The sequence below is a fragment of the Staurois parvus genome, unplaced genomic scaffold, assembly GCF_062004578.1.
Source record: "Staurois parvus isolate SC_StPar_1 unplaced genomic scaffold, SC_StPar_1.0 ptg002686l, whole genome shotgun sequence".
Taxonomy (NCBI): Eukaryota; Metazoa; Chordata; class Amphibia; order Anura; family Ranidae; genus Staurois; species Staurois parvus.
The window spans coordinates 1,577,336-1,603,279 of record NW_028320482.1 but is presented as its reverse complement, the minus strand read 5'-3'; the positions used below and the strand labels follow the sequence as shown (position 1 = coordinate 1,603,279).

The 25,944-nt window shown below is 50.4% G+C and overlaps 4 protein-coding genes across 4 annotated transcripts in view; all 4 read left to right on the top strand.

Moving 5' to 3' along the window:
* The window catches only part of LOC149429923 (uncharacterized), a 37,180-nt gene extending 32,243 nt beyond the window's left edge, over positions 1 to 4,937 (top strand). The window contains exon 8 of the mRNA XM_089666391.1: positions 3,979 to 4,937. Within this exon, the coding sequence (XP_089522517.1) occupies positions 3,979 to 4,613 (635 nt within the window). The 3' untranslated portion in view covers positions 4,614 to 4,937. The remainder of the gene's footprint in view (positions 1 to 3,978) is intronic.
* The window catches only part of LOC149429920 (uncharacterized), a 233,819-nt gene that overhangs the window by 176,190 nt on the left and 31,685 nt on the right, over positions 1 to 25,944 (top strand). The gene's annotated exons all lie outside the window — the stretch shown is intronic.
* Positions 1 to 25,944, top strand: part of LOC149429921 (uncharacterized) — a 106,107-nt gene that overhangs the window by 76,446 nt on the left and 3,717 nt on the right. Inside the window, exons 2-3 of the mRNA XM_089666378.1 lie at positions 23,730 to 23,954; positions 24,043 to 24,181. Of these exons, the coding sequence (XP_089522504.1) occupies positions 23,730 to 23,954; positions 24,043 to 24,181 (364 nt within the window). The remainder of the gene's footprint in view (positions 1 to 23,729; positions 23,955 to 24,042; positions 24,182 to 25,944) is intronic.
* Positions 22,436 to 23,722, top strand: LOC149429922 (gastrula zinc finger protein XlCGF48.2-like). Its single transcript, XM_089666347.1, has 3 exons — positions 22,436 to 22,560; positions 22,980 to 23,175; positions 23,441 to 23,722. The coding sequence occupies exons 1-3, from the start codon at positions 22,465 to 22,467 to the stop codon at positions 23,704 to 23,706; spliced, it is 558 nt and encodes a 185-aa protein (XP_089522473.1). The 5' UTR covers positions 22,436 to 22,464; the 3' UTR covers positions 23,707 to 23,722.

Sequence of the window (25,944 nt, the reverse complement as noted above, 5' to 3'; positions counted from 1 at the left end):
TAACAAAGTGGAAGCAACTGGGAACAACAGCAACTCAGCCACCAAGTGGTAGGCCACGTCACATGACAGAGCGGGGTCAGCGCATGCTGAAGCGCACAGTGCGCAGAAGTCACCAACTGTCTGCAGAGTCAATAGCTAAAGACCTCCAAACTTGGTGTGGCCTTCAGATGAGCCCAACAACAGTGTGTAGAGAGCTTCATGGAATGGGTTTCGATGGTCGAGCAGCTGCATCCAAGCCTTACATCACCAAGTGCAATGCAAAGCGTCGGATGCCGTGGTGTAAAGCACGCCGCCACTGGACTCTAGAGCAGTGGAGACGTGTTCTCTGGAGTGACCAATCACGCTTCACTATCTGGCAATCCAATGGATGTGTCTGGGTTGGGCGGTTGCCAGGAGAACAGTACTTGCCTGACTGCATTGTGCCAAGTGTAAAGTTTGGTGTTGAGGGTTTTATGGTTTGAGGTTGTTGTTCAGGGGTTGGGCTTGGCCCCCTAGTTCCAGTGAAGGGAACTCTTAAGGCGTCAGCATACCAAGTTATTTTTGGACAATTTCATGCTCCCAACTTTGTGGGAACCGTTTGGGGATGGCCCCTTCCTGTTTCAACATGACTGCACACCAGCGCACAAAGCAAGGTCCATAAAGACATGGAGGAGCCAGTTTGGGGTGGAGGAACTTGACTGGCCTGCACGTATGGACTTATTGCACAGGTGGCCACCTATCACGGGACCACGCTTGGAGTCACTGAGCTCCTGAGAGCGACCCATTCTTTTACCAAAGGTGTGAATGGGGAGAAGGTATGTTAAATTTGGTGTTATCGGTCTCACTCTCTCATACTGGTCACTGGAAGTTCAACATGGCACCTCATGGCAAAGAACTCTCTGAGGATCTGAAAAAAAGAATTGTTGCGCAATATAAAGATGGCCTAGGCTATAAAAAGATTGCAAAGACCCTGAAACTGAGCTGCAGCATGGTGGCCAAGACCATACAGCGGTTTAACAGGACAGGTTGAGTTGGACAATTTCATGCTCCCAACTTTGTGGGAAGGGTTTGGGGATGGCCCATTCCTGTTCCAACATGACTGCACACCAGTGCACAAAGCAAGGTCCATAAAGACATGGAGGAGCCAGTTTGGGGTGGAGGAACTTGACTGGCCTGCACAGAGTCCTGACCTCAACCCCATAGAACACCTTTGGGATGAATTAGAGCGGAGACTGTGAGCCAGGCCTCCTCCCCCGACATCAGTGCCTGACCTGACAAATGTGCTTCTGGAAGAATGGTCCAACCTTCCCATAGACACCCTCCTAAACCTTGTGGACGGCCTTCCCAGAAGAGTTGAAGCTGTTATAGCTGCAAAGGGTGGGGCCAACTCAATATTGAACCCTACGGACTAAGACTGGGGGGCCATTAAAGTTCATGTGCGTGGAAAGGCCGGCCAACCAATACTTTTGGCAATTTAGTGTAGGTCACAAACACTTTTGGACAGTCAATTGCCAAACAGCTCTCTGGGATGTCTCCTCATCTGCATTGCATCAAATGACTCTTCTCAAACATTCCATCAAATTGGGTCAGCAGACCCATATGAGCATGTATAGCGATGCACATAGGGATGGGTGTACCAAGATGGTAGCTGCCGTCCAAAACCAGAAATGACGTCTTCACGCTTAAGCCCTGCCATTTTTTTTTTGCTAATTATTAATGTTTTGCACTACATTTTTTTCACTTTTATGCTTTATGTATATTATTATGATTATTATTCTTTATGATCATTATTCTTTAGTCACCTCTGTGTCACTTTCGAGGTCTCAGCTGGATATTTACATTTATCTTATACTTAATGATGGTTTTACATGTTTTCATATTATTTGACCTATTTTAGGTATTTATGAGTAGCACAGCATCGTTTTGGTTGATTTATTTGGTTTAGGGGAACACAATTAGGTGCTTTCTGCAACTTGCACTGTTAGGTTAGGTAGTGGCAGCACAGGAGGATTTTTATCAGTCTTGCAAAGGGGTGGTATAGTTACAAATAAATAAATAAAATGGCGTGGGGTTCCCTCATAATTTTTACCCGGCCCTTTAGGTCTGGTATGAATTTTAGGTGGAACCTTATACACAAAAAAAGAAAAAAACAGCACAGGGTCCCCCCAAATTCCAATAATGTCATTGGGATCCCCGTGACATCATTAACCAAATATGGTCTTTTGTATATGTGGTCAGTGCTTTCACCCAGTAGACTCCGCCTCTTTATTTATATCCGCTGCTGTCCACTGGAGCTGTTAAAAGTGGATAAATAGTTATCAGGATAAGATCAGGTTGGCAGGTACTTTTCTTTTGGCAGGCGTTGGTATTGTGATTGATGTGGGTCTACATCGCTGGACGACATGGTAGGGGTACCGATCGCTGTACAGGACCTCTGTGCGAGGTCCCGATCATGTGATCACTGATTGGCCAATCAGTGATCACATGCAGAGTAGTAAGCAAGATGTCACTTCTGACATCATTGCTTACCACGTGTAAAATCTGTGAATGATCACAGAGGTCACATGGTACAAGGCTATTCACAACAGCTTTGTACCATGTGACAAGCTGTGACCAATCACAGCTCACACAGTATTTCTCAATGGCTGCAAGAATGCAGCCAGAAAGAAGGAGAAATGATTGCTTTTACAGCCTTTATGGGTGTAAAAGCAATCAGTGTAAAAAAAAAAATCTTCACCACCCACCACAAGTAGAACAGTGTCACTATGGTGACACTGTACCGCTAGGGTGGCAGTATGTAAAAAAAAAAATAATATAAAAATGTAAAAAACAAATTTGAAAAGTTATAATTTTTTCACATTTTTTTTTCAAAATTTTGGGAATTTTTCATTTTAATAGCAAAAAAAATAAAAAAAAAACAGTGGTGAATAAATACCACCAAAATAAAGTTTTATCTGTCTCAAATAAATTCTAAAAAACTCATATGGGTACAGTGTTGCATGACCGCGCAATTGTCATTCAAAGTGTGATAGCGCTGAAAGCTGAAAATTGGCCTGGACAGGATGGGGGTGAAAGTGTCCGGACTGGAAGTGGTTAATAGAATTCTCAGCCACTTTTTACACAAATAGAATGAATCTGCAGGGAACTGTCATTTTACCAGCAATCTAAACACACTTCTTGCTTTGTAAATATCAGCATTGCTGCAGTAGGTTGTATAGATTGTACAGACACTTCATAGGCCAGGTCGGGGCACCCTCCAGGCATGTTATCGAGTGGAGTTTTGCATTTTTAATGTATAACTTTCAGCATTACTGAAATCACTGCTCCCCACCAAATCAAATGTATTAAAAATGTCTTTGCTTTGGTACATGTACCCCCCCCCCAAGGCTGCGCCCAGCCCCCCATTTCTTTTGTTTGACAATCCTCTGCCTCCTAGTTTGTAAGCTCTAACGAGCCGGGCCCTCTGTTTCCTCTGGTACCAAATTGTATTGTAACTGTAATGTCTGCCTTCATTTTGTAAAGCGCTGAGCAAACTGTTGGCGCTATATAAATCCTGTATAATAATAACAAAAATGATCCTAAAAAATCGCCAGAACTGATTTGTAACATTTGGCTCCCGTTGACTTCAATGGGATTCAGTTTCGACATCTGAAATGGATTCATGTTCACCAAGGTCAGGGGTGTTCATCTCACCACTACTACTGATCATGGTTTTATATTTTGTTCCAGGACACACCATGGAGAAACCCTCAAAGGATCGTCTCACTTTATCTCCAGGATGTAAAATAGAAGATGAGGACATCACAGAAGATTGTGCCGGAGAAATGACAATGAGCTCCGCTATGGATGGTGGACTTCACAGTGTGGATGGACCATCAAATCCCTCTGACTCCGAGCAACCTCATATTGGGAAGGATGGTGTTGGAATTCAGGTGGAGGAGGAATTTTCCTGCCCTGAATGCGGGGAAACTTTTAACTCTGATGTAAGTCTTACTGTACATCAGAGATCTCACACGGGTGAGAAGCTTCATTCCTGTTCTGAGTGCTGGAAATGTTTTACACGGAAATCAGAACTTATAAGACATCAGAGATCTCACACGGGAGAGAAGCCGTATTCCTGTCCCGAGTGTGGAAACTCTTATGCACGGAAATCAGACCTTGCTATACACAAAAGAACTCACACAGGCGAGAAGCCGTATTCCTGTCCGACGTGCGGGAAATGTTTTACACAGAAAGCCCATCTTACCACACATCAGAGGTCTCACACGGTGGAAAAACCATATTCATGCCCTGAGTGCGCAAAATGTTTTTCACAGAGACCAGACCTTGTTGTACATCAGAGATTGCACACGGGGGAGAAGCCGTTTTCCTGCCCTGAGTGCGGGAAATGTTTTCCTTGGAAATCAGACCTTGTTACCCATCAAAGAACCCATACAGGAGAGAGACCGTATTCATGTCCTGAGTGTGGAAAATCCTTTTCGCAGAAGTCTAGTCTTACTAGACATCAGATATGCCACTCACAGGAAAAGCCATATTCTTGCCATGAGTGCGGGAAATGTTTTACAAGGAAGACCTATCTTAATGAACATCAGAGAAACCACCAAAAAGAATGTTTCTTTCTTACTATAGTATAGAATAATCCTAATAATCCAGCATCTCTCATCTCAGTTGACTGTGGCCCCAGACAAAAAAATTATTCATGTCTATGTATTTGTGTTGTGCTTGAGGGAGATCTGTGTAAGACTTGAAATGTTATTTATGGAGGATTTTATATGCTGCATTGCCATTATATGGATAAGGCTGGATATGCCATGTATTTATTTCTCTACAGAGGATATCACTCCTGAATGAAGGAATGGAAGAGCCATACTAAGAAAAACCTCTTAATGTTCCTCCAAAGAATAGAATTATTATTGTTATTATTATACAGTATTTATAAAGTGCCAATAGTTCGCTCAGCGCTGTACATTACAGAGGGCGACAGAACATGTGACAGAACAATAACAATACAATGCAAAACATGAGAGGATTGAGGGCCCTGCTCTTTGGAGCTTACAATCTAGGAGGGAGGGGATGGTGGCACAGGAGGAGATAGCTGTGGGGGATGGAGTGGTAGGAAGAGTGGAGGAGGTCGGCAAGTTAGCAAGGGGTGGGGTAGGCTTCCCTGAAGAGATGGGTTTTCAGGGTGCGCCTAAAGGAGAGGAGAGTAGGTGATAATCTGATGGGTTGGGGCAGGGAGTTCCAGAGGATGGGTGACACCCTGGAGAAGTCCTGGAGGTGGACATGGGAGGAGGAGACCAGGGAACTAGAGAGAAGGAGGTCTTGTGAGGAGCGGAGTGTGCGTGCTGGGCGGTACTTGGATATTAGGTCGGTGATGTAGTTCGGGGCAGTATGGTGGACGGCTTTGTACGTCAGTGTTAGGATTTTGAATTTGATCCGTTGCGCAATCGGAAGCCAGTGGAGGGATTGGCAGAGGGGGGTGGTGTAGATGGAGAAGAGAAGGGGCCCGAGGACGGAGCCTTGAGGGACCCCAACAGAGAGGGGGAGTGAGGGGGAGGTGGTAGCATTATAGGTAACGCTGAAAGAGCGTTGTGACAGGTAGGATGAGAGCCAGGAGAGAGCAGAATCTCTGAGGCCGAGGGAATGTAGTTTTTTGAGGAGGAGGGGGCGGTCGACTGTGTCAAAGGCCGCAGAGAGGTCAAGGAGTAGGAGCACTGAATAGTGGCCATAGTGGCAATAGATTGGTGCGACTCTTTGTAGTATGTAGACCAACCCGCAGAAAAACAAGCCCAAGATAATAATTTGCTCCAAGCTTTAGTAAATCGAGTTCATGTTGTATATTATGCTCAGCTGAGATATTTCGATCAATGACTTGAGCTGTATACAGTTCTTACTCGCAAACCTTTTTCCATGCGTCTTTGTTGAGTTGTCTCTATGCTGACATATTTTTGGAGGAAAGGTGTACAGTAAATGTTTCCCTTTACAAGTTTTTGATGGTCAACCCTCAGATGAGAAGTTCCTCCAGAAAGGTGAGCAGAACATGGACTTCTCAACCACTTGAGACCCACAGCACTAGAGAGGTGGACATTCTACAGCTTTTTCCTCTATGCAGTGGATATAGACAGCTGCTAATGCATAAAAATTATATTTCAGGGCAAAAATGACCAGAAAAAAAAATCTAAATTCTAAAATCAAATTGTACCACACTCACCTTGGTCAGAGGTCACCTAGGATGTGGTGGTGGCAACCTCATAACCTTTAATGGAGATTCCACTCAGGCCACATTCCCAGGAGTTTGAGAGATGGTATAAGTATAGAAGGGTATTACATGCGTCCCAATTAACAATGCATGGACTGGGTTTGACAGCTGATTGGGCTAGCTGGGTGTGTGTTGACAGCTGAGCAGGCTAGTTGGGCCTAGCTTGAAAGATGAGTGGGTTAGCTGGGCTTGAACTTGACAGGTGTGTGGGCTAGCTGTCTTTTGGCTTGACAGCTAAGTGGCCTTGTCAGGGATCCGGGTGTGACCAGAAATGTGTGGACTGACACAGGGAAGTAGCAGGCTTCAGGAACACAGGCGTAGTCAGGGCTGGAGAGGTGGAATGGTCAGGCGGGCCGTAAGGCACTGTCAGGCACCGCCCAGCGGGATCTCTAGTGACCCACAGAACAGGATTCCCCAGGGCACGGAGTCTAAGCCCCAGTCTGCCTTTTCACCAGAGCCCCTGATGGTGGGGATGGACTTGCCGCAGGACTGAGGCCGCGGCCCCTGAGTGCACCCAACTGTGGTAGAGGGGTCCGCCGAGGGTATGTACCGGGGAAAGCCTGATGTGAAGGGGCTGGCAGGTTTGGACAGTAGTGACTGGATCTGTGCAGGATGGATGGATCGTCTGGGTAGCATCAGGCGTAGTCAGAAGGCCAGGTCAGCAACATGTGGGCAGTGAGGTACAGGAGGAGCAGGCAGAGAATAGTCAGGGTCACAAGCCGGGTTCAGTAACTCACGGGCAGCGCGGTACAGATGATCAGGCAGAAGGATGGTCAGGCAAGCCAGGGGTTCAACAGGAGACGGTCAGGATCAAAGCAGGGTCAGCAACTAGGCAGGAACACAGGATACCAGGTACAGGGGCTCATGGGAAACATACACCAAGGCCCTGACTGCAGGTCTGACCATTCCTTAAATACACCTCCTGCAATCAGCCCCAGGTGTTGGCTGATTGCAGGAGTTAGCTTCTGGCTGCTGAGAGCACCCGCTGGTCAGCCCTGGTACTGCAGCCCACACGGCAGGTGAGTCCCACCACCAGTGCTGAGTCCATTCCTGACAGGACTACTTAGGCCTGGGCTGGACAGGTATGTGAGTTGGTTAGGACTGGGCTTGAAAGCTGAGTGGAATAACTTGCCAAGGGCTTAACAGATAAGTAGGCTAACTTAGCCCGGCTTGACTGATGAATGGGCTAGTTAGGCTAGGACTTGACAGGTAGCCAAGTACCTGCTTGATAGCTAAGTGGACAACTTAGGCATGGGCTTGACATGTAAGTTAGGACTGGGCTAGTTGGGACTGAGCTTGAAAGCTTACTTGGCCAACTTTATCTGGGCTTCACAGATAAATGGGCTAGTTGGGACTGGGCTTGAAAGCTGACATGGCCAACTTTATCTGGGCTTCACAGATAAATGGGCTAGTTAGGACTGAGCTTGAAAGCTTACTTGGCCAACTTTATCTGGGCTTCACAGATAAATGGGCTAGTTGGGACTGGGCTTGAAAGTTTACTTGGCCAACTTTATCTGGGCTTCACAGATAAATGGGCTAGTTGGGACTGGGCTTGAAAGCTGACATGGCCAACTTTATCTGGGCTTCACAGATAAATGGGCTAGTTAGGACTGAGCTTGAAAGCTTACTTGGCCAACTTTATCTGGGCTTCACAGATAAATGGGCTAGTTGGGACTGGGCTTGAAAGTTTACTTGGCCAACTTTATCTGGGCTTCACAGATAAATGGGCTAGTTGGGACTGGGCTTGAAAGCTGACATGGCCAACTTTATCTGGGCTTCACAGATAAATGGGCTAGTTGGGACTGGGCTTGAAGGCTGACATGGCCAACTTTATCTGGGCTTCACAAATAAATGGGCTAGTTGGGTCTGGCCTCAACAGCTAGCTGGGCCTGAGTATGAAAAATTGGGGTCTAGCTAAGTCTTACCTCAAGAACTTGGATGGGCAAGAACTTGGATGGTCCCTGGAAGCTGACCACTGGGAGTGTCCCGGGAAGCTGTCCATTGCTGAGTGTCCCTGGAGCTGTCCGTTGCTGAGTGTCCCTGGAAACTCCATTGCCGAGTGTCCCTGGAAGCTGTCCATTGCCGAGTGTCCCTGGAAGCTGTCCGTTGCCGAGTGTCCCTGGAAGCTGTCCATTGCCAAGTGCCCCTGAAAGCTGTCTGTTGCCGAGTGTCCCTGGAAGCTGACCACTGGGAGTGTCCCTGGAAGCTGTCCATTGCTGAGTGTCCCTGGAAGCTGTCCATTGCCGAGTGTCCCTGGAAGCTGACCACTGGGAGTGTCCCCGGAAGCTCTCCATTGCTGAGTGTCCCCAGAAGCTGACCGCTGGGAGTGTCCCTGGAAGCTGTCCATAGCCGAGTGTCCCTGGAAGCTGTCCGTTGCTGAGTGTCCCTGGAATCTGACTGCTGGGAATGTCCCTGGAAGCTGTCCGTTGCTGAGTGTCCCTGGAAGCTGTCCACTGCTGAGTGCCCCTGGTAGCTGCTGCTGAGTGACCCCGCATGCTGCCTGCTATGAGTGTCCCTGGAAGCTGCTGAGTGCCCCTGGGAGCTGCTGCTGAGTGTCCCTGCACACTGTCTGCTACTGGGTGCTCCTGGAAGCTGCCGCTGAGGGTCCTTGCATGCTGCCTGCTGTGAGTGTCCCTGGAAGCTGCCCCCTGCTGAGTGTCCCTAGAAGCCATCTGCCGTGAGTGTCCCTACAAACCGCATGTTGTGGAGTGCCCCTGCAGTCCCCTACAGGGTGCCCAGATAATCGTTGCCTGAACTGCCCCTACTGTGTGTCCGGATTATCCTTGCCTGAACTGCTCCTATCATGTGCCCAGACTATTTTTGCCTGACTTGCCCCTAATTGTGGGCCCGGACTACCTTGGCCTGAACTGCCCCCAAATTGTGTGCCCGGACTACCTTGGCCTGAACTGCCCCCCTATTGTGTGCCCGGACTACCTTGGCCTGAATTGCCCCCCTATTGTGTGCCCGGACTACCTTGGCCTAAACTGCCCCCCTATTGTGTGCCCGGACTACCTTGGCCTAAACTGCCCCCCTATTGTGTGCCCGGACTACCTTGGCCTAAACTGCCCCCCTATTGTGTGCCCGGACTACCTTGGCCTGAACTGCCACCCTATTGTGTGCCCGGACTACCTTGGCCTGAACTGCCCCCCTATTGTGTGCCCGGACTACCTTGGCCTGAACTGCCCCCTGCTGTGGGCCCGGATGATCTTTGCCTGAACTGTCCCCCTGTTGTGTGCCCCGGACGTTATCCTTGTTGCCCCTATCAAGTGTCCCACTTCCCTCAATTAAAAAACCTTGTGTGCCCACTGCTCTCCATGTGTGTTCTGTCCCGCCCACACCACCGTCACAGAGCTGATAAATATGACATATTTACTAGACTTCCTCCCACTCTCCATCCCGATCTTACCAATTTCCATTATCAGTAGGATGTGGAGGAGGGAAGCCAAAGGGACGTAGAGGAGGGAAGCCAGTGGGATGTGAAGGAGGGAAGCTAGTGGGACGTGGAGGAGGGAAGCCAGTGGGACATGGAGGAGGGAAGCCAGTGGGACGTGAAGGAGGGAAGCCAGTGGGACGTGGAGGAAGGAAGCCAGTAGGACATGGCGAAGGGAAGCCAGTGGGACATGGAGGAGGGAAGCCAGTGGGGCATGGAGGAAGGAAGCCAGTGAGACGTGGAGGAGGAAAGCCAATGGGACATGGAGGAGGGAAGCCAGTAGGACATGGCGAAGGGAAGCCAGTGGGACATGGAGGAGGGAAGCCAGTGGGGCATGGAGGAAGGAAGCCAGTGGGACGTGGAGGAGGAAAGCCAATGGGACATGGAGGAGGGAAGCCAGCGGGACGTGAAAGAGGGAAGCCAGTTGGATGTGGAGGAAGAAAGCCAGTGGGACGTGGAGGACGGAAGCCACTGGGACGTGGAGGAAGGAAGCCAGTGGGATGTGGCGAAGGGAAGCCAGTGGGATGTGGAGGAGGAAAGCCAGTGGGACATGGTGAAGGGAAGCCAGTGGGATGTGGAGGAGGGAAGCAAGTGAGATGTGAAGGAGGAAGCCCACTAGGATGTGAAGGAGGGAAGCCAGTGGGATGTGGAAGAGGGAATCCAGTAGGACATGGAGGAAGGAGGCTGGGCAGCAGTGCTGCATAGAGGAGGCTGTGGGGGATCGAGCTGGTGGTGCTAGTACAAGGGGGTTATCAGAGCAGCCTTTGGGATCTTTTTAAATCCCCCTGCAGCACTTGAATCTGGAGGGAGATGAGAGGAGAGGAGAAGACGATGCATGGGAGACACAGGGCAGAGCAGCAGGGGCAGTGTTGGCGGGGAAGGGATGTCAAAATTTAGGTAAATAGCTGCAATCAGAGTCTTGGCAGCCACTGATCACAGCCATTGGTTTGTTTGGCAGAATCTACAGAACAATTTGGCAATAATAAAATATTTGACTGGCAGCAAAAGGGTACCTGGGGGGCCCCTCCTGTATTTCCACTCGGTGAGGGGCGAAAGTATGTTTGGGCCCCCTCCTATGGAGCTTCTTTTCAAGTTTACTGCTCATTGCCAGCTGACTGTTAAGCTGCATTTTGTATTGTATGTTTTCTTAAACTCAAAAACAGAAAAATAGGGAAAATAAATAAAATAGAATTCATAAAAAAAAGAATAATTCACAGGTATCAATTAATCACCAACATTTTAGGCCCAAGCAAGCCTATATTGGAGGGTACCAGAGACAGATTGGGCACATTCCATCTCCGAGGTGAAATAAGCATCTGATACCCATCATGTTAGGTCAAATCCTATCCAATCCAATTATGTTCCTCTTGAGAAAGGCATGTGATGAGTGAAGAAACACGTCAGGGTGGGGCTTTGAACGACGTCACGACGGTCCACAAAGCCAGCGATGGTAGCAGAAGTAGCTGTTTTTGGAGTGACACCGCGGTAACTATTGTGTCTGCATTTTACCCATTGCATGAGTTCAACCATTATGGATTATCCATGGGAAAGGTCCACGGATCTCAGGCATACATTGACAGCAGACGCTGATTACACTTGGTGCGATTGGGTACCCATCACATGTGAGTGCGAATTTTATTTGTTTAGAGTTAATAAAATGTTTTAAAGTTTACGTACTATGTGGAGTGTTTTATTTATGAAGTGAAATGATGGAAGGTAAATTCTAAAGTTGTGATTGATAGTTTGGATCCATCAAGTCGATCGTCAGCATCCATACTGGGACCAAAGGCGTAGTTAGACCAAACATAGTATTGTGTGAGGTCACGCTGCTGGAGGTGAGCAGACATCTGGTGGTGGAGTAGATGCACATTGATGTTTTGGAGCACTGGGTGTTTATTTAACCACTTCCCGTCCAGCCCATGTAGATAAACAGCCGGGCAGAAGTGCTGCCGAAGTGGGTTGATATTGCAGAGTTTCCATTTAAACTTTAATATTTCTAGCAGCTTCTATTTGCAAAAGCAAGGTCACCAGCTCACTTCCCCCCTCCCTTATTTCCTGTGAAGTAATGTGTTCCAGCTTGTAGCTGGTATTCTTATATGTAGCTGGTATTTTTACACAGTTTAGAAAGTCTTTTGAATGTTCAGAGAGTGAAAGAGGAAATATATGCATTGTGATGTAATTTTTGGTATATACACCGTGTAAGAGGCATTGGAAGCCACTTAGCTTTACAGACACTGTCTGGCTAAGTCCCAGCTGGTAAATAAAAGGTCTGTTTTCCTCAAGTTCATGTCCGGAGTTTCCCTGGTATTCCCAAAGTTGCTACTACACTTCGGGGAACATTTGTTTTTTTTTAAATAAAGGACTTGTCAAAGACTGTCTTCTGTCATTTTTTACACTACTCTCTTTTTTTTTTTATGAAAGGGTAGCGGTACCATATACCCCATACTCATTCACATGGGGGGGCCAGGATCTGGGGGCCTCCACATTCTGATAAGACCCCCGTCCGCAGACCCCCACAACCACTGACCACAGTTATGGGGAAGAGGCCCTTCTCCCCATCAACATGGGGACATGGTGCTTTGGGCGAGGAGCCCCCTACCCCAAAGCACCCCTCCATGTTGAGGGCATGTGGCCTGGTATGGTTCAGGAGGGGCGGCGCTCACTCGCCCCTCCCCTTTCCTGACCTGCTGGGCTGCATGCTCAGATAATGGTCTGGTATGGATTTTTGGGGGGTTCCCATGCTATTTTTTCTTTATTTAAGCATAGGAGTTGTCCTCAAAACCCATACTGGACCTGAAGGGCTTGGTATGGATGGGGGGAACCCGAAGCTGTTTTTCTTAAATAAAAATGAAATTGCCGGCAATTTGTTTTACATTTAGCTGCCAGTGGGGAACCCTACTGACAGTGAAAAAAATGAAAGCATGTTTTAATAATAGAACTCATGATGTATTTTAGTAGCTGTTCAGTATCTTATCACATACTCACATATCTCTTCAGAGAAGCCTATCCCGCCTTCAGCTAATAACAGAATCTTCTATTCCGCCTACCAGTCCATCCCCCACAGTTATTACCTTTTGTACCACTAGCCCCTCCTTCTAAGATTGTAAGCCCCCAAGGATCAGGCCCTCCTTTCCCTCTTGTATTGAACTGTATTGTTGCTGTATTGTCTCCCGTTATATTGTAAAGTGCTGAGCAAACTGTTGGCGCCATAAATCCTGTATAATAATAATAATTAGTTGTCAGTTTCCCCTATGCCAGGGGTGGGCACCTGTGGCCCTCCAGCTGTTGGTGAACTACAAGACCCATTATGCCTCTGCCTTTGGGAGTCATGCTTGTAACTGTCAGTTTTGCAATGCGTCATGGGACTTGTAGTTCTACAACAGCTGGAAGGCCACAGTTGCCCACCCCTGCCCTATGTGTTCTTTTTAGTTAACTGATACTGCAGCTGTCTCGGTCCCCCCTTTATGGCGAGGGGTTGGCTTATCCAAAATAACCCTTTTTGTTATTCTAGATCTGCAGACCATAGCTGAAAGACCATGCAGAGCAAGAATTGTCCCAGGTGTTTCTTGAGGCTGCAGTTCCTCTGAGCTCCACTAGGTGGTGATCTCACTTCTAACCAGACAGGAAGTCTCTATGGAATAGACAGGAAGTGATGTCAGTTACAGAGAGGAAGTTCCGGGTGAGAGGTGAGCTGGGAGGAAGTAGAGAGGAGACGTTGGTGGAAGTGGCAGCAGAGGAGGTAATAAGATGTTATTTCCTATTTACACCCAGTAACCCCGTCATGTCCGTCCTCTTCCTCCATAGTCCTGTCCGTCCTCTTCCTCCATAGTCACGTCCGTACTCTTCCTCCATAGTCACGTCCGTACTCTTCCTCCATAGTCACGTCCGTACTCTTCCTCCATAGTCACGTCCTTCCTTTTCCTCCTTAGTCACGTCCTTCCTTTTCCTCCATAGTCACGTCCGTCTTCTTCCTCCATAGTCCTGTCCGTCCTCTTCCTCCATAGTCACGTCCGTCTTCTTCCTCCATAGTCACGTCCGTCCTCTTCCTCCATAGTCCTGTCCGTCCTCTTCCTCCATAGTCCTGTCCGTCCTCTTCCTCCATAGTCACGTCCGTCCTCTTCCTCCATAGTCACGTCCGTCCTCTTCCTCCATAGTCACGTCCGTCCTCTTCCTCCATAGTCACGTCCGTCCTCTTCCTCCATAGTCACGTCCGTCCTCTTCCTCCATGGTCACGTCCGTCCTCTTCCTCCATGGTCACGTCTGTCCTCTTCCTCCATAGTCACTGTGACATCTTTTATCTCCAGCAGATGATGATACACACATATATAGTGTGGGAACCCAGATTAACCCCTTCAGGGGCACAACATTCCCCCACTTCCGGGGCCAGAACATTCTCCTCATTGTGGAGATAAATTCTAGTAATATGGTCCTCTAAACAAACAGCACTGACAATAAATAGACAAGACAAGGACCATCCTTCTATTATTAGGTCATTATTATACAGGATTTATATGGCTCCAACAGTTTGCTCAGCACTTTACAATATAAAGGGAGACAATACAGTTCAATACAAGAGGGATTTGAGGGCCCTGCTCCTCGGAGCTTACAATCTAGGAGGGAGGGGCTAGTGGTACAAAAGGTAATAACTGTGGGGGATGGACTGGTAGGAGGAATAGAAGATTCCATTGTTTACTGAGGGCAGGATAGGCTTCCCTGAAGAGATAGGTTTTCAGAGATCGCCTAAAACTGAGCAGAGTAGGCGATAGTCTGATAGATTGGGGTAGAGAGTTCCAGAGGATGGAAGAGGCTCTGGAGAAGTCCTGGAGATGAGCATGGGAGGAGGAGACAAGGGAGCTAGAGAGCAGGAGGTCATGGGAGGAGCGGAGAGAATGGTTTGGGTGATATTTGGAGACAAGATCGGTGATGTAATTTTGGGCAGAGTTATAAATCCACATAGGTTTCAAGATGGCGGCGGGAGCAGACACGCTTTAGGAGCTCCTGCGCTCCTAGCCCCAATCCGCTGCCATCCGGGCCGCAGCGGAACCCAGCGGGGCCCCTAAGACACTCCCGGCCCAGCCTGACCACCAGGGACCACTTCTGGACCTTTTCCCGGAGCCCCGGAAATCGCGGCCTACCCGCGCACCCGAAGCCGCGGCCTCGATTTTGGCCGCGGCCGAGCCGCGATCGGACCGGATCGCCGGACATCTACCCGGACCGTCACCGCTCTGCCCACCGGGTCCCGCCGACCTGCCTGCCTGCCCAGGGCCCTCCCCATCAGCCCTGGGTCCTTGCTGATCACCCTGGACCACCAGGAACCGGCACGGCCTCACGGTCTCCCTGGAGCCCTCCCTAGCTCTGGGACCACCCCAGACCACCTGGCACCCAGCCGCCACCTCGGGGCACCCAGCTGCTCGCACCCGGCGACCCTGCATGGGAACTGCTTCAGGCCTCCCAGCACCCTGCGGGCCACCCTGCACCAGCCAGCCCCAGACCAGGAACCTTTCCAGGACAACGCCGCACCTCCGCTACCTGCATCGAGGGGATTCCGAAAAACCATGGGTCTTTAATGCCGTTCCAGATATTGCAATGCATTGTTGATGAGGATTCTCCCGTCCTTCCCATCTCTTGGCCTTTGCTTGGCAACTCGAAGTCTAAGCTCCCAGCTAACACCCCTGGACACCCAGCACCCAGCTACCGGGTACCCAGCTACCACCCCTGGACACCCAGCACCCAGCTACCGGGCACCCAGCTACCACCTCTGGTCACCCAACACCCGGACCACCCAGCGAATCGAGACGTCGCCCAGCGAATCGAGACGTCGCCCAGCGAATCGAGACGTCGCCCAGCGAATCTCCCGGACCCGGACCACCCAGCGAATCTCCAGTCACCGAGCCGCCAGCATCACCAGACGCCTTGCCTGCCAACGCCCCCCAACATCGCACCCTACGTCCCCTCCACTCGCCGATCCACCAGACCCACTGATGCCCCCTCGGACGCCAGCATACTGCACCCACAGATTGCAGCCAGCCAGCTGCTGGACTCTACTCCCACTCTCCCCCTACAGAAGGACTCTAGTGGACTCCTCCACGGTGATATAGACTCTCCACATCACCTCGCCCTGACCCGTATCCCTTCACCTCCCCTGACCCGAACAGCACTGCACTCACCCCAGCATGCCACCTGCACTTCTCCTCCTCGTTTTCCTCTCCTCCATCCCAAAAATCGCCTCCCTCTACCCGCCCACCCCCCCAAAACGGCTCTACATTGCCCCTTCACTTCTGCCCTCTCCCCACTACGGCACTCACCACCTCCTCCTGGTACTCCACTCCTCGGTCGACCCACGTGCCACCACTACCAGACCCACACGCTCCTACACCTCCCATTCCCATGCCACCCTCCTCACCCTTCTCCTTCTCCTATCCGCTGGGGACATCTCCCCGAACCCTGGCCCCTCACCACCTCTCCCCCCCTCCAGGGACCCCCCTGCTCCCGCCAGCCGCCGCAACCCCCTCAACCTCATACCTGTGCACCTCCTCCCCACATCCATCCCCCCTCTCTCGGTTGCACTTCTGAACGCCCGCTCGGTTTGCAACAAACTAACTGCCATCCATGACCTCTTCATCTCCCGCTCCCTCAACCTCCTAGCCATCACCGAAACCTGGGTACAGGCCACCGACTCTACCTCCCCTGCGGCACTCTCTCATGGAGGTCTCATCTGGTCCCATTCACCAAGACTGAGCGGTCACAAAGGTGGTGGTGTCGGCCTGCTCCTATCACCGCTGAGCACCTTCCAGGTCCTCCCTAACCCCCCCTCCCTAACCTTCTCCTCCTTCGAGGCTCACTGCATCCGGCTCTTCTCACCCACCCCCTTAAGGATCGCAGTGATCTACAGGCCCCCCGGATCCATAGCCCGCTTCCTGGATGACTTCGCCGCCTGGCTTCCCTTCTTCCTCTCCTCTGAGCTACCGACCATCATCCTCGGGGACTTCAACATCCCCATCAACGACAACACCCCAGCTACCTCTCGACTCCTCCACTTAACCACCTCCTTCGCGCTCACACAACACACTCAATCCTCCACCCACATCAATGGGAACACCCTGGACCTCGTCTTCTCCCACCTCTGTACCCTTAACCACTTCACTAACACCCCCTTCCCTCTCTCCGACCACCACCTCCTCACGTTCTCCATCTCCCCTTCCCCTAACTCCCCCCCCCCAGTGCGCCAAACCATCACCAGCCGCAACCTCCGCAACCTGCACCCGGCCCCCCTCCACTCGGCTGCCGACCGCTTGCACGACAGCATCCTTCCACTGTCATGTCCTGACCTAGCCACCACCGCGTACAACGAGTCACTATCAGCCACCCTAGACTCTCTGGCACCCCTAACCACACGCAACATCAAACCCAGACCGCTCCAACCATGGCAGAACGACCACACTAAATGCCTCAAACGTCGCAGTCGTGCGCTGGAGAGACTATGGCGCAAAACCAGGTCCCCTCATGCATTCTCCCTCTACAAATCTGCCTTCCTCACCTACACCTCCTCCCTCCACGCCGCCAAGCAGGCCTACTTCGTTGACCTGATCAACACCCTCTCTAACTGCCCTCGCCGACTCTTCTCCACCTTCAACTCCCTGCTCTCTCCCCCCCCTCCTCCACTCAGTACCTCACTTACCGCCCACGAGATTGCCACTCATCTCCATAGCAAGATTGACGCAATCCGCAAGGACATAGTCAACTTGCAGTCTACCTCCCCATCTAGCCTCTCCCCTTCCATCACCCTCTCATCTCTCCCCTCCTCTGACCTTGCAACGGCACTGCCCCCCACCACACCCAAGGCCCTGCCTACCGTAACCCCCCCATCACTGCACTCCTTCAGCCCTACTACCACTGAGGAAGTCACCAGAGTCTTCTCAGAAGCCCGCCTCACTACCTGCCCCCTGGACCCTATCCCCTCTCAACTCCTCCGGTCACCCCCCTCTTCCCTCATCCGCTCCCTTACCCACATCTTCAATCTCTCCCTCGCTACTGGCGTCTTCCCCTCCCCCCTAAAACATGCGCACATCACCCCCATACTCAAAAAGCCCTCCCTGGACTCCACTGACCTCAACAACCTCAGACCAATTTCCCTACTGCCACTCACGTCCAAGCTCCTTGAGCGCTTGGTCTACGATCGCCTAAGCGCCCACCTAACTGACAACAACCTCCTTGACCCACTACAGTCCGGCTTCCGTCCCCTACACTCCACCGAAACTGCCCTCCTCAAAATCACCAACGATCTACTAACCGCCAAAGCCAAAGGCGACTACTCTGTCCTCCTTCTCCTAGACCTCTCTGCGGCCTTTGACACAGTCGACCACCCCCTCCTCCTTAATAAACTACTCTCCCTTGGCATCAGAGACACCGCTCTCTCCTGGTTCTCCTCCTACCTATCCCAACGCTCCTTCAGCGTTTGCTACAACGGCGCCACCTCCTCTTCCCTCCCCCTCTCTGTTGGGGTCCCCCAGGGCTCTGTCCTTGGACCCCTTCTCTTCTCCATCTACACCTCCTCCCTTGGCAAACTCATACACTCCCACGGCTTCAACTACCACCTCTATGCTGATGATACTCAAATCTACCTATCCACCCCTCACCTCACCCCCACATTCTCCGCCCGCATCACTCACCTCCTAAACGACATCTCTGACTGGATGTCGCTCCATTTCCTCAAACTCAACCTCTCCAAAACCGAGCTTCTCGTCTTTCCCCCTTCCCGTGCCCCCCCCCCCCATCCTTTCCATCACTACCAACAACACCACCATCAATCCCGCCCCGCAAGCCAAGGTCCTTGGCGTCATTCTGGACTCAAACCTTTCCTTTCAACCTCATATCAAATCTCTCACAAACTCATGCAGGCTCCACCTCCGGAACATCTCCAAGATACGCTCCTTCCTTACCCCAGACACCACTAAACTACTCGTTCACTCCCTGATTATCTCACGCCTTGACTACTGCAACTCCCTCCTCACCGGCCTACCCCAGTGCAAACTCACCCCGCTTCAGACCATCCTGAACTCAGCTGCCAGACTCATCCACCTCACCACCCGCTCCACCTCTGCCACCCCCCTCTGCCTCTCCCTCCACTGGCTCCCCATTGCCCAACGCATTAAATTCAAACTGCTCACTCTGACCTATAAAGCCATTCACAACACTGCCCCTAACTACCTCACCGACCTGATTCCCAGATACCACCCTACCCGTACCCTTCGCTCTTCACAGGACCTCCTTCTATCTTGCTCCCTGGTCTCCTCCTCCCACGCACGACTGCAAGACTTCTCCAGGTCCTCCCCCATCCTCTGGAACTCACTACCCCAACCCATCAGACTGTCACCTTCCCTCCTCACCTTCAGGCGCTCCCTGAAAACCCACCTCTTCAGGGAAGCCTACCCCACCCTCACCTAACAGCCGCTGCCCTTCCCTCCTCCTTCCACTCCATCCCCCACAGCCATTTCCTCCTGTACCTCTACCCCCTCCCTCCTAGATTGTAAGCTCGAAAGAGTAGGGCCCTCTTACCCCTTGTGTGCTGTTTGATGTTACTGTACTGTTTCATGTATTGTCCCCCCTCTATTGTACAGCGCTGAGCAAACCCTTTGGCGCTATATAAACTCGATAAATAAATAAATAAATAAATAAATAAATAAATGATTTATAAATGGTCTCTAGTTCCCTGGTCTCCTCCTCCCATACCGACGACACGCTGTCAACCTCTCTAGACTCGCTAGCACCCTTAACCACACGAAGCATCAGACCCTGACCGCTTCAGCCCTGGTAGACTGATCATACCAAACTCTCAAACCACACAGTCGTGCGCTGGAGCGACTATGGCGCAAAACCAGATCCCAATTAGCGTTCTCCCGCTATAAATCTGCCTTCCACACCTACACCTCCTCCCTCCATGCTGCCAAAAAAAGCCTACTTCCTGACCCTCATCAATACCCTCTCCTCCAATCCTTGCCGGCTCTTCTCTACTTTCAACTCTCTACTCTCTCTCCGCCCCCACCTCCACCCAGCACCTCACCGCCCAAAAAATTGCCAATCACTTCAAAAACAAGATTGACACATTTCGCAGGGACATTGCCACTGCTTAGACTTCCACCCCACCTATCACCTCTCACACGGTAACCCCCTCAACACCCCTCTCCCTTGGCCTCGCCACTGTCCAGACCTCCACCCCACCTAACATCCCTCACACTGAAGCCCCCTCAACACTCCACTCCTTCGACCTTACTACCACTGAGGAGGTCACTAAGGTCTTCTCTGAAGCCCACCTCACCACCTGCCCCCTTGACCCTGTCCCCTCACAACTCCTACGATCACCCTCCTCCTCCATCCTATGCACCCCCACCCACATCTTTAATCTCTCCCTCTATTCTGGCGTATTCCCCTCCCCTCTGAAGCATGCGCACATCACTCCCATACTTAAAAAGCCCTCCCTGGATCCCACCGACCCAAACAACCTTAGACTCATTTCCCTGCTGCCATTTACATCCAAACTCCTTGAGCGCCTAGTCTATAATCGCCTAAGCTCCCACCTCAACGACAACAACCTCCTTGATCCCCTACAGTCTGGCTTCCGCCCCCTACACTCCACCGAAACTGCCCTACTTAAACTCTCCAACAACCTGCTAACCGCCAAAGCTAATGGCCACTATTCAGTGCTCCTACTCCTTGACCTCTCTGCGACCTTCGACACAGTCGACCACCCCCTCCTCCTCAAAAAACTACACTCCCTCGGCCTCAGAGATTCTGCTCTCTCCTGGCTCTCATCCTACCTGTCACAACGCTCTTTCAGCGTTACCTATAATGCTACCACCTCCCCTTCTCTGTTGGGGTCCCTCAAGGCTCCGTCCTCGGGCCCCTTCTCTTCTCCATCTACACCTCCTCCCTTGGCCAACTGATACACTCCCACGGCTTCAACTACCACCTCTATGCCGACGACACACAAATCTATCTCTCGACCCCTCGCCTCACCCCTTCACTCTCCGCCCGAATCACTAGCCTACTGAACGACATATCAGACTGGATGTCGCTCCACTTCCTCAAACTGAACCTCTCCAAACCAAGCTTCTAGTCTTCCCCCCAGCCCGTGCACCCCCCCCACTGACTTCTCCATCACGTCCAACAATGCCACCATCAGGGCCACCCCGCAAGCCAGAGTACATGGTGTCATTCTTGACTCCAACCTATCCTTCCAGCCCCAAGTCCAATCGCTAACAAACTCGTGCAGACTCCACCTCCGCAACATCGCCAAAATCCGCACGTTCCTAACCCCAGAAACCACTAAACAGCTCATCCACTCCCTCATCATAGCACGACTCGACTACTGCAACTCCCTCCTCACTGGCCTGCCTCGCCGCTGGCTATCCCCGCTTCAGTCCATCCTGAATACGGCGGCCAGACTCATCCACCTTACCAACCGCTCCGTTTCCACCACCCCCCTCTGCCAATCCCTCCACTGGCTTCCAATTGCCCAACGGATCAAATTCAAAATCCTAACACTGACGTACAAAGCTGTCCACCATACTGCCCCGAACTACATCACTGACCTAATATCCAAGTACCACCCAGCACGCACACTCCGCTCCTCACAAGACCTCCTTCTCTCTAGTTCCCTGGTCTCCTCCTCCCATGCCCACCTCCAGGACCTCTCCAGGGCATCACCCATCCTCTGGAACTCCCTACCCCAATCCATCAGACTATCACCTACTCTCCTCTCCTTTAGGCACACCCTGAAAACCCATCTCTTCAGGGAAGCCTACCCTACTCTCTGCTAATTGCCGATCTCCTCCAATCTTCCTACCACTTCATCCCCCACAGCTTTTCCTCCTGTACCACTATCCCCTCCCTCCTAGATTGTAAGCTCCAAAGAGCAGGGCCCTCGAACCCCTCGTGTATCGCATTGTATTGTTATTGTACTGTCTCATGTATTGTCTTCCATTGTACTGTACAGCGCTGAGCAAACTGTTGGCGCTAAATAAATACTGTGTAATAATAATAATAATTAGATGTGATTGTTAATTGTTATAGTTCATGATTAATTAACAACCAACCACGCCCACCCTTAATAGTATCAATCTAGAGCACCTTTATGGGGAAGTACTTTGCTGGGGTTCTTTCTTGAAGTGATTCTTTGTACAGAACTTAGTCTCCATCCCTCTTCTTCCCAAAGCCAGCCTCCCCTTTTCCTGTGCCCTCTGGAATGCCTGCTGTGTAACAAACTCACCCCCCTCCACAACCTCTTTATCACAAATTCCTTTAACCTACTTGCCATTACTGAAACCTGGCGTCATGATTCTGACCCTGCTTCCCTTTCCCATGGTGGCCTTCTCTGGACTCACTCTCCCAGACCCAGTGGACAGAAGGGAGGTGGAGTAGGAATCCTCCTTGCCCCACAGAGCACCTATCAGGTACTTCACCTACCTCCCTCTCTGACACTCTGCTCCTTTGAGGCACATTGTATACATTTATTCTCTCCAGTTTCTCTAAGAATTGCTGTGATCTACTGGCCCCCTAAACCAGTATCTTCTTTCCTTGATGACTTTTCTGCCTGGCTTCCCTTTTTCTGAATTTCTGATCTGGCAAGCCAAGAGATTTCTGGGTTCTTAAAATGTAGCAAAAACTTAACAGTCCAAACTAAATATGTTCCCATGAGGGCAGTAGTTCTTTTTATATTATTGTGTGACCAATACCATCCAAATAATTCTTATTTTAATTTCCAAAGTTATCCATCTACAAGGAGACCTGTATAGATCAAATGATGGCACCAATGAGGATGGAGGAGGGCCAGAGTCACATGACTGAGAAGATACTAAACCTCACCCTGGAGATCATCTACCTGCTGACCGGAGAGGTGAGGAGGATTCTGGGAGGTAACATGACATCACTCTCATCTCTATTAATAAAACGCAGACCTGACCGGAGAGGTGAGGAGGATTCTGGGAGGTCACATGACATCACTCTCATCTCTATTAATAAAACGCAGACCTGACCGGAGAGGTGAGGAGGATTCTGGGAGGTCACATGACATCACTCTTATCTCTATTAATAAAACGCAGACCTGACCGGAGAGGTGAGGGGGATTCTGGGAGGTCACATGACATCACTCTTATCTCTATTAATAAAACACAGACCTGACCGGAGAGGTGAGGAGGATTCTGGGAGGTCACATGACATCACTCTAATCTCTATTAATAAAACACAGACCTGACCGGAGAGTTGAGGAGGATTCTGGGAGTCTAACATGATATTCCTATTGGTTCCTCAATACAGCGATTTCCTCCTGTGAAGTCAGGTGATCATATGACCATCACAGTGCCTCCATGTGACTCCCTAAAACCTGAGAGACACAACATGGAGAAGATCCTAGAAGTCATCAAGAAGATGATGGAGCTGCTGACAGGAGAGGTGAGCGGTGCCGGGAATTCTGGGACATTCTCCAGTAACAGACAAGGGATGTGTCTGGATGGTGACTGTATCATTGTGTGTGTCAGGTTCCTATAAGGTGTCAGGGTGTCACTGTCTATTTCTCCATGGAGGAGTGGGAGTATTTAGAAGGACACAAGGATCTCTACAAGGACGTCATGATGGACAATCAGCCGCCCCTCACATCACCGGGTAAGAGGAGACTTTATTGTAAAGGAGAGAGCAGTACGGAGGATCCACCTAGATCCCCCATCATCTGATAAACACATAGAAACAATGGATTCAGTCAGTGTGTGTGTTTCCTACAGATGGATCCAGTCATGGGAACCCACCAGAGAGATGTCCCCGTCCTCTGTATTCCCAGGATTCCACACAGGAAGGTCACACCATCCCTCACCATCATCAGGTAGATGGATCCAGTCATGGGAACCCACCAGAGAGATGTCCCCGTCCTCTGTATTCCCGGGATTCCACACAGGAAGGTCACACCATCCCTCACCATCATCAGGTAGATGAGGAACAATCACTGATAGTATCATTAGGATCTGTACATTATCTGCATTGTTACCATTGATGGCATTTTTATTATATATTCAGAGTGGAAACCTGAGAGATCCTAAAGTTGAGGTTAAAGAAGAGATAACAGAGGATGAAAAGGATGGTGTGATGGAAGAGGCAGAGTTTCTAAAAGGACACAATGATTTTTACCAGGACACTACAGTGGAGTCATCCAGTAACAGCAACCCACTGGAGAGATGTTCCCGTCCTCTGTATTCCTGGGATTCCACACAGGAAGATCACACCATCCCTCACCATTGCAAGGTTTGTGGGATGGAGCATCTAGATGTGATGTCACAATACTAAACCTTATATTTTACAAATGATGTTTTCTCTAACTTTCTTTGTTTAGGGTGAAGATCTGATAGATATAAAAGTTGAGGTGAAATCAGAAGAAGAGGCGTATGTGAGGGATGATCAGCAGTCTATGGAGGAGGATGGAATAACGGGGACATTTATAGAGGAGGACACTCCTACAGAGATCAGCACAGGTGGGTCATGAACACTAAATCCATTCCTCCACCCATACTGCTCACTGATTGGTCCAGAGTAGGGCGGGGACTGGGTGATATCAGCCTGTAATCCCCTGGTCACTTTCCTGAGCTGTGTTCCCCGTTCTATATTCCTGGATTTCTCTCGGATAATCTTCCTTCTCTGTGCTGCAGACACAATTTATGTATCTAGACTGGATTTATGGAGATTCTGGGGTTCAGCTGGCAGCAAAATGTTGATTTTCACCATATGATCACCATGTGTGTTGGGTCTTTTCCTCCATGCCGGGTCTAGTAAGATCTCTGACAGAACAATTCTCCCAGGGTTACTCTGTAGTCTGCTGGCTGTGCCGGGTGGAGGGATATGTCTGTATAGTCTCAGACCCAAGTCACTGAGTGCAGTCTCAGGAGATGGGAGGCAGCGGTGTGGGATCTCTGCAACTTGTCTCAGTTTAGTAAACATTTAAGCTACAACTGATAACTGAATACAAATATTATGAATCCTGACCCTTACCCATTGCATTGCACATTACAAACTCCTGACCCTTGCACTATATATGCTGTTCTACATTACTTTATTCTGATACTATATAATTCTAACTCTTGTATCCTGTACAATACATTACATAAGCCTGACTACTGCAAAAGACAGTTCTGGTTGTTTCCTCACTCTCTGACCTCTGGTGGGGCTCAGCCCCGCTGTTCTTCATGACAATATCATGGAGTAAATAAGGAAGTGCAGTACTTCTTGTGTTGGGAAGATGGCGATGAGTGATAGAGGGGGTGGGGACCCTCGTCCTATAATCCCCTCATCACTGTCCCTCCTATAAAAGACAGTTCTGGTTGTTTCCTCACTCTCTGACTAAGGTCCATGAATAAAGAAATGACCTGGTAGGAGATCAGAGGAGCCATTTCCTAGTTCCCTTGAGGGTGGTCTCGTGAGATCTTCAGAGACAGTGCTGGAACTACCAAGGTCGCAGAAGTTGCACTTGTGATAGGGCCCTGGAGTCCTTCCACTTTGGGGGGACCCCGAGCAGTGTTAAAAACCACCCATTAATTTTTGGACAGTTTGGGGAAAAAAAACAGCTGTCCGTAGGACAGGAGCATCACCCTGTAAAATTAAGTACCGATGGCTGCAGCTGAGCCGCGACTGTCAGTGACATTCTCCCAGCACACTCTCCCCCCCATGGACATGAAAGCAGAGAATACAGCTGCTCCTCCTCCTCTCACCCCTTCTTCCTCCTCTATCTGCCCACCTCGCCCACACTCCTACCCTGACGTGAACCCGCTGCAGAATATGTGAAAGGGTCCCGCTAAGGGACTGTAATAAAGGGCCCCGTGATGAGATAAAGGGGACCTGGTATCAGTGGGAAGGGCTGTGAGACCAGAGGTAAGGGCCCCGGGACCGATGAGAGGGGAGCCTTTCATGTTTTTTTGCACTGAGGCCTTGAAGGTTCTAGTTATCCCTCTGCTCAGATGTGGGTGGAGTTCTGGTTTAGGGGAACCAATCTGTAGTGGGAGTCTTCAGAATCAGTCCAGAGGCTTATCTAGCATGAGGGAAACAAGGCATTTGCCTAGGGCAGCAATTTTTAGGGGGGCGGCACCCCCCCCCCCCCCCCCCGGAAGAAGGGACCTTTTGAGCAGCGGCGGACAGAGCCATGCAGGGCCGCCATCAGAGGGGTACCACGGTACTCTTGCAGTAGCCCAGACAGCAGGAGGATCGATTGTGGTGAGGTGTGGGGGAGGGCAGTTGCAGAACGATG

Coding starts and splice junctions, on each gene's coding strand:
- LOC149429922 (XM_089666347.1), top strand. CDS start 22,465: ATGATGGCACCAATGAGGATGGAGGAGGGCCAGAGTCACATGACTGAG. Junction 22,561..22,979: donor TCTACCTGCTGACCGGAGAG/GTGAGGAGGATT, acceptor TCCTCAATACAG/CGATTTCCTCCTGTGAAGTC. Junction 23,176..23,440: donor ACAAGGGATGTGTCTGGATG/GTGACTGTATCA, acceptor TGTTTCCTACAG/ATGGATCCAGTCATGGGAAC.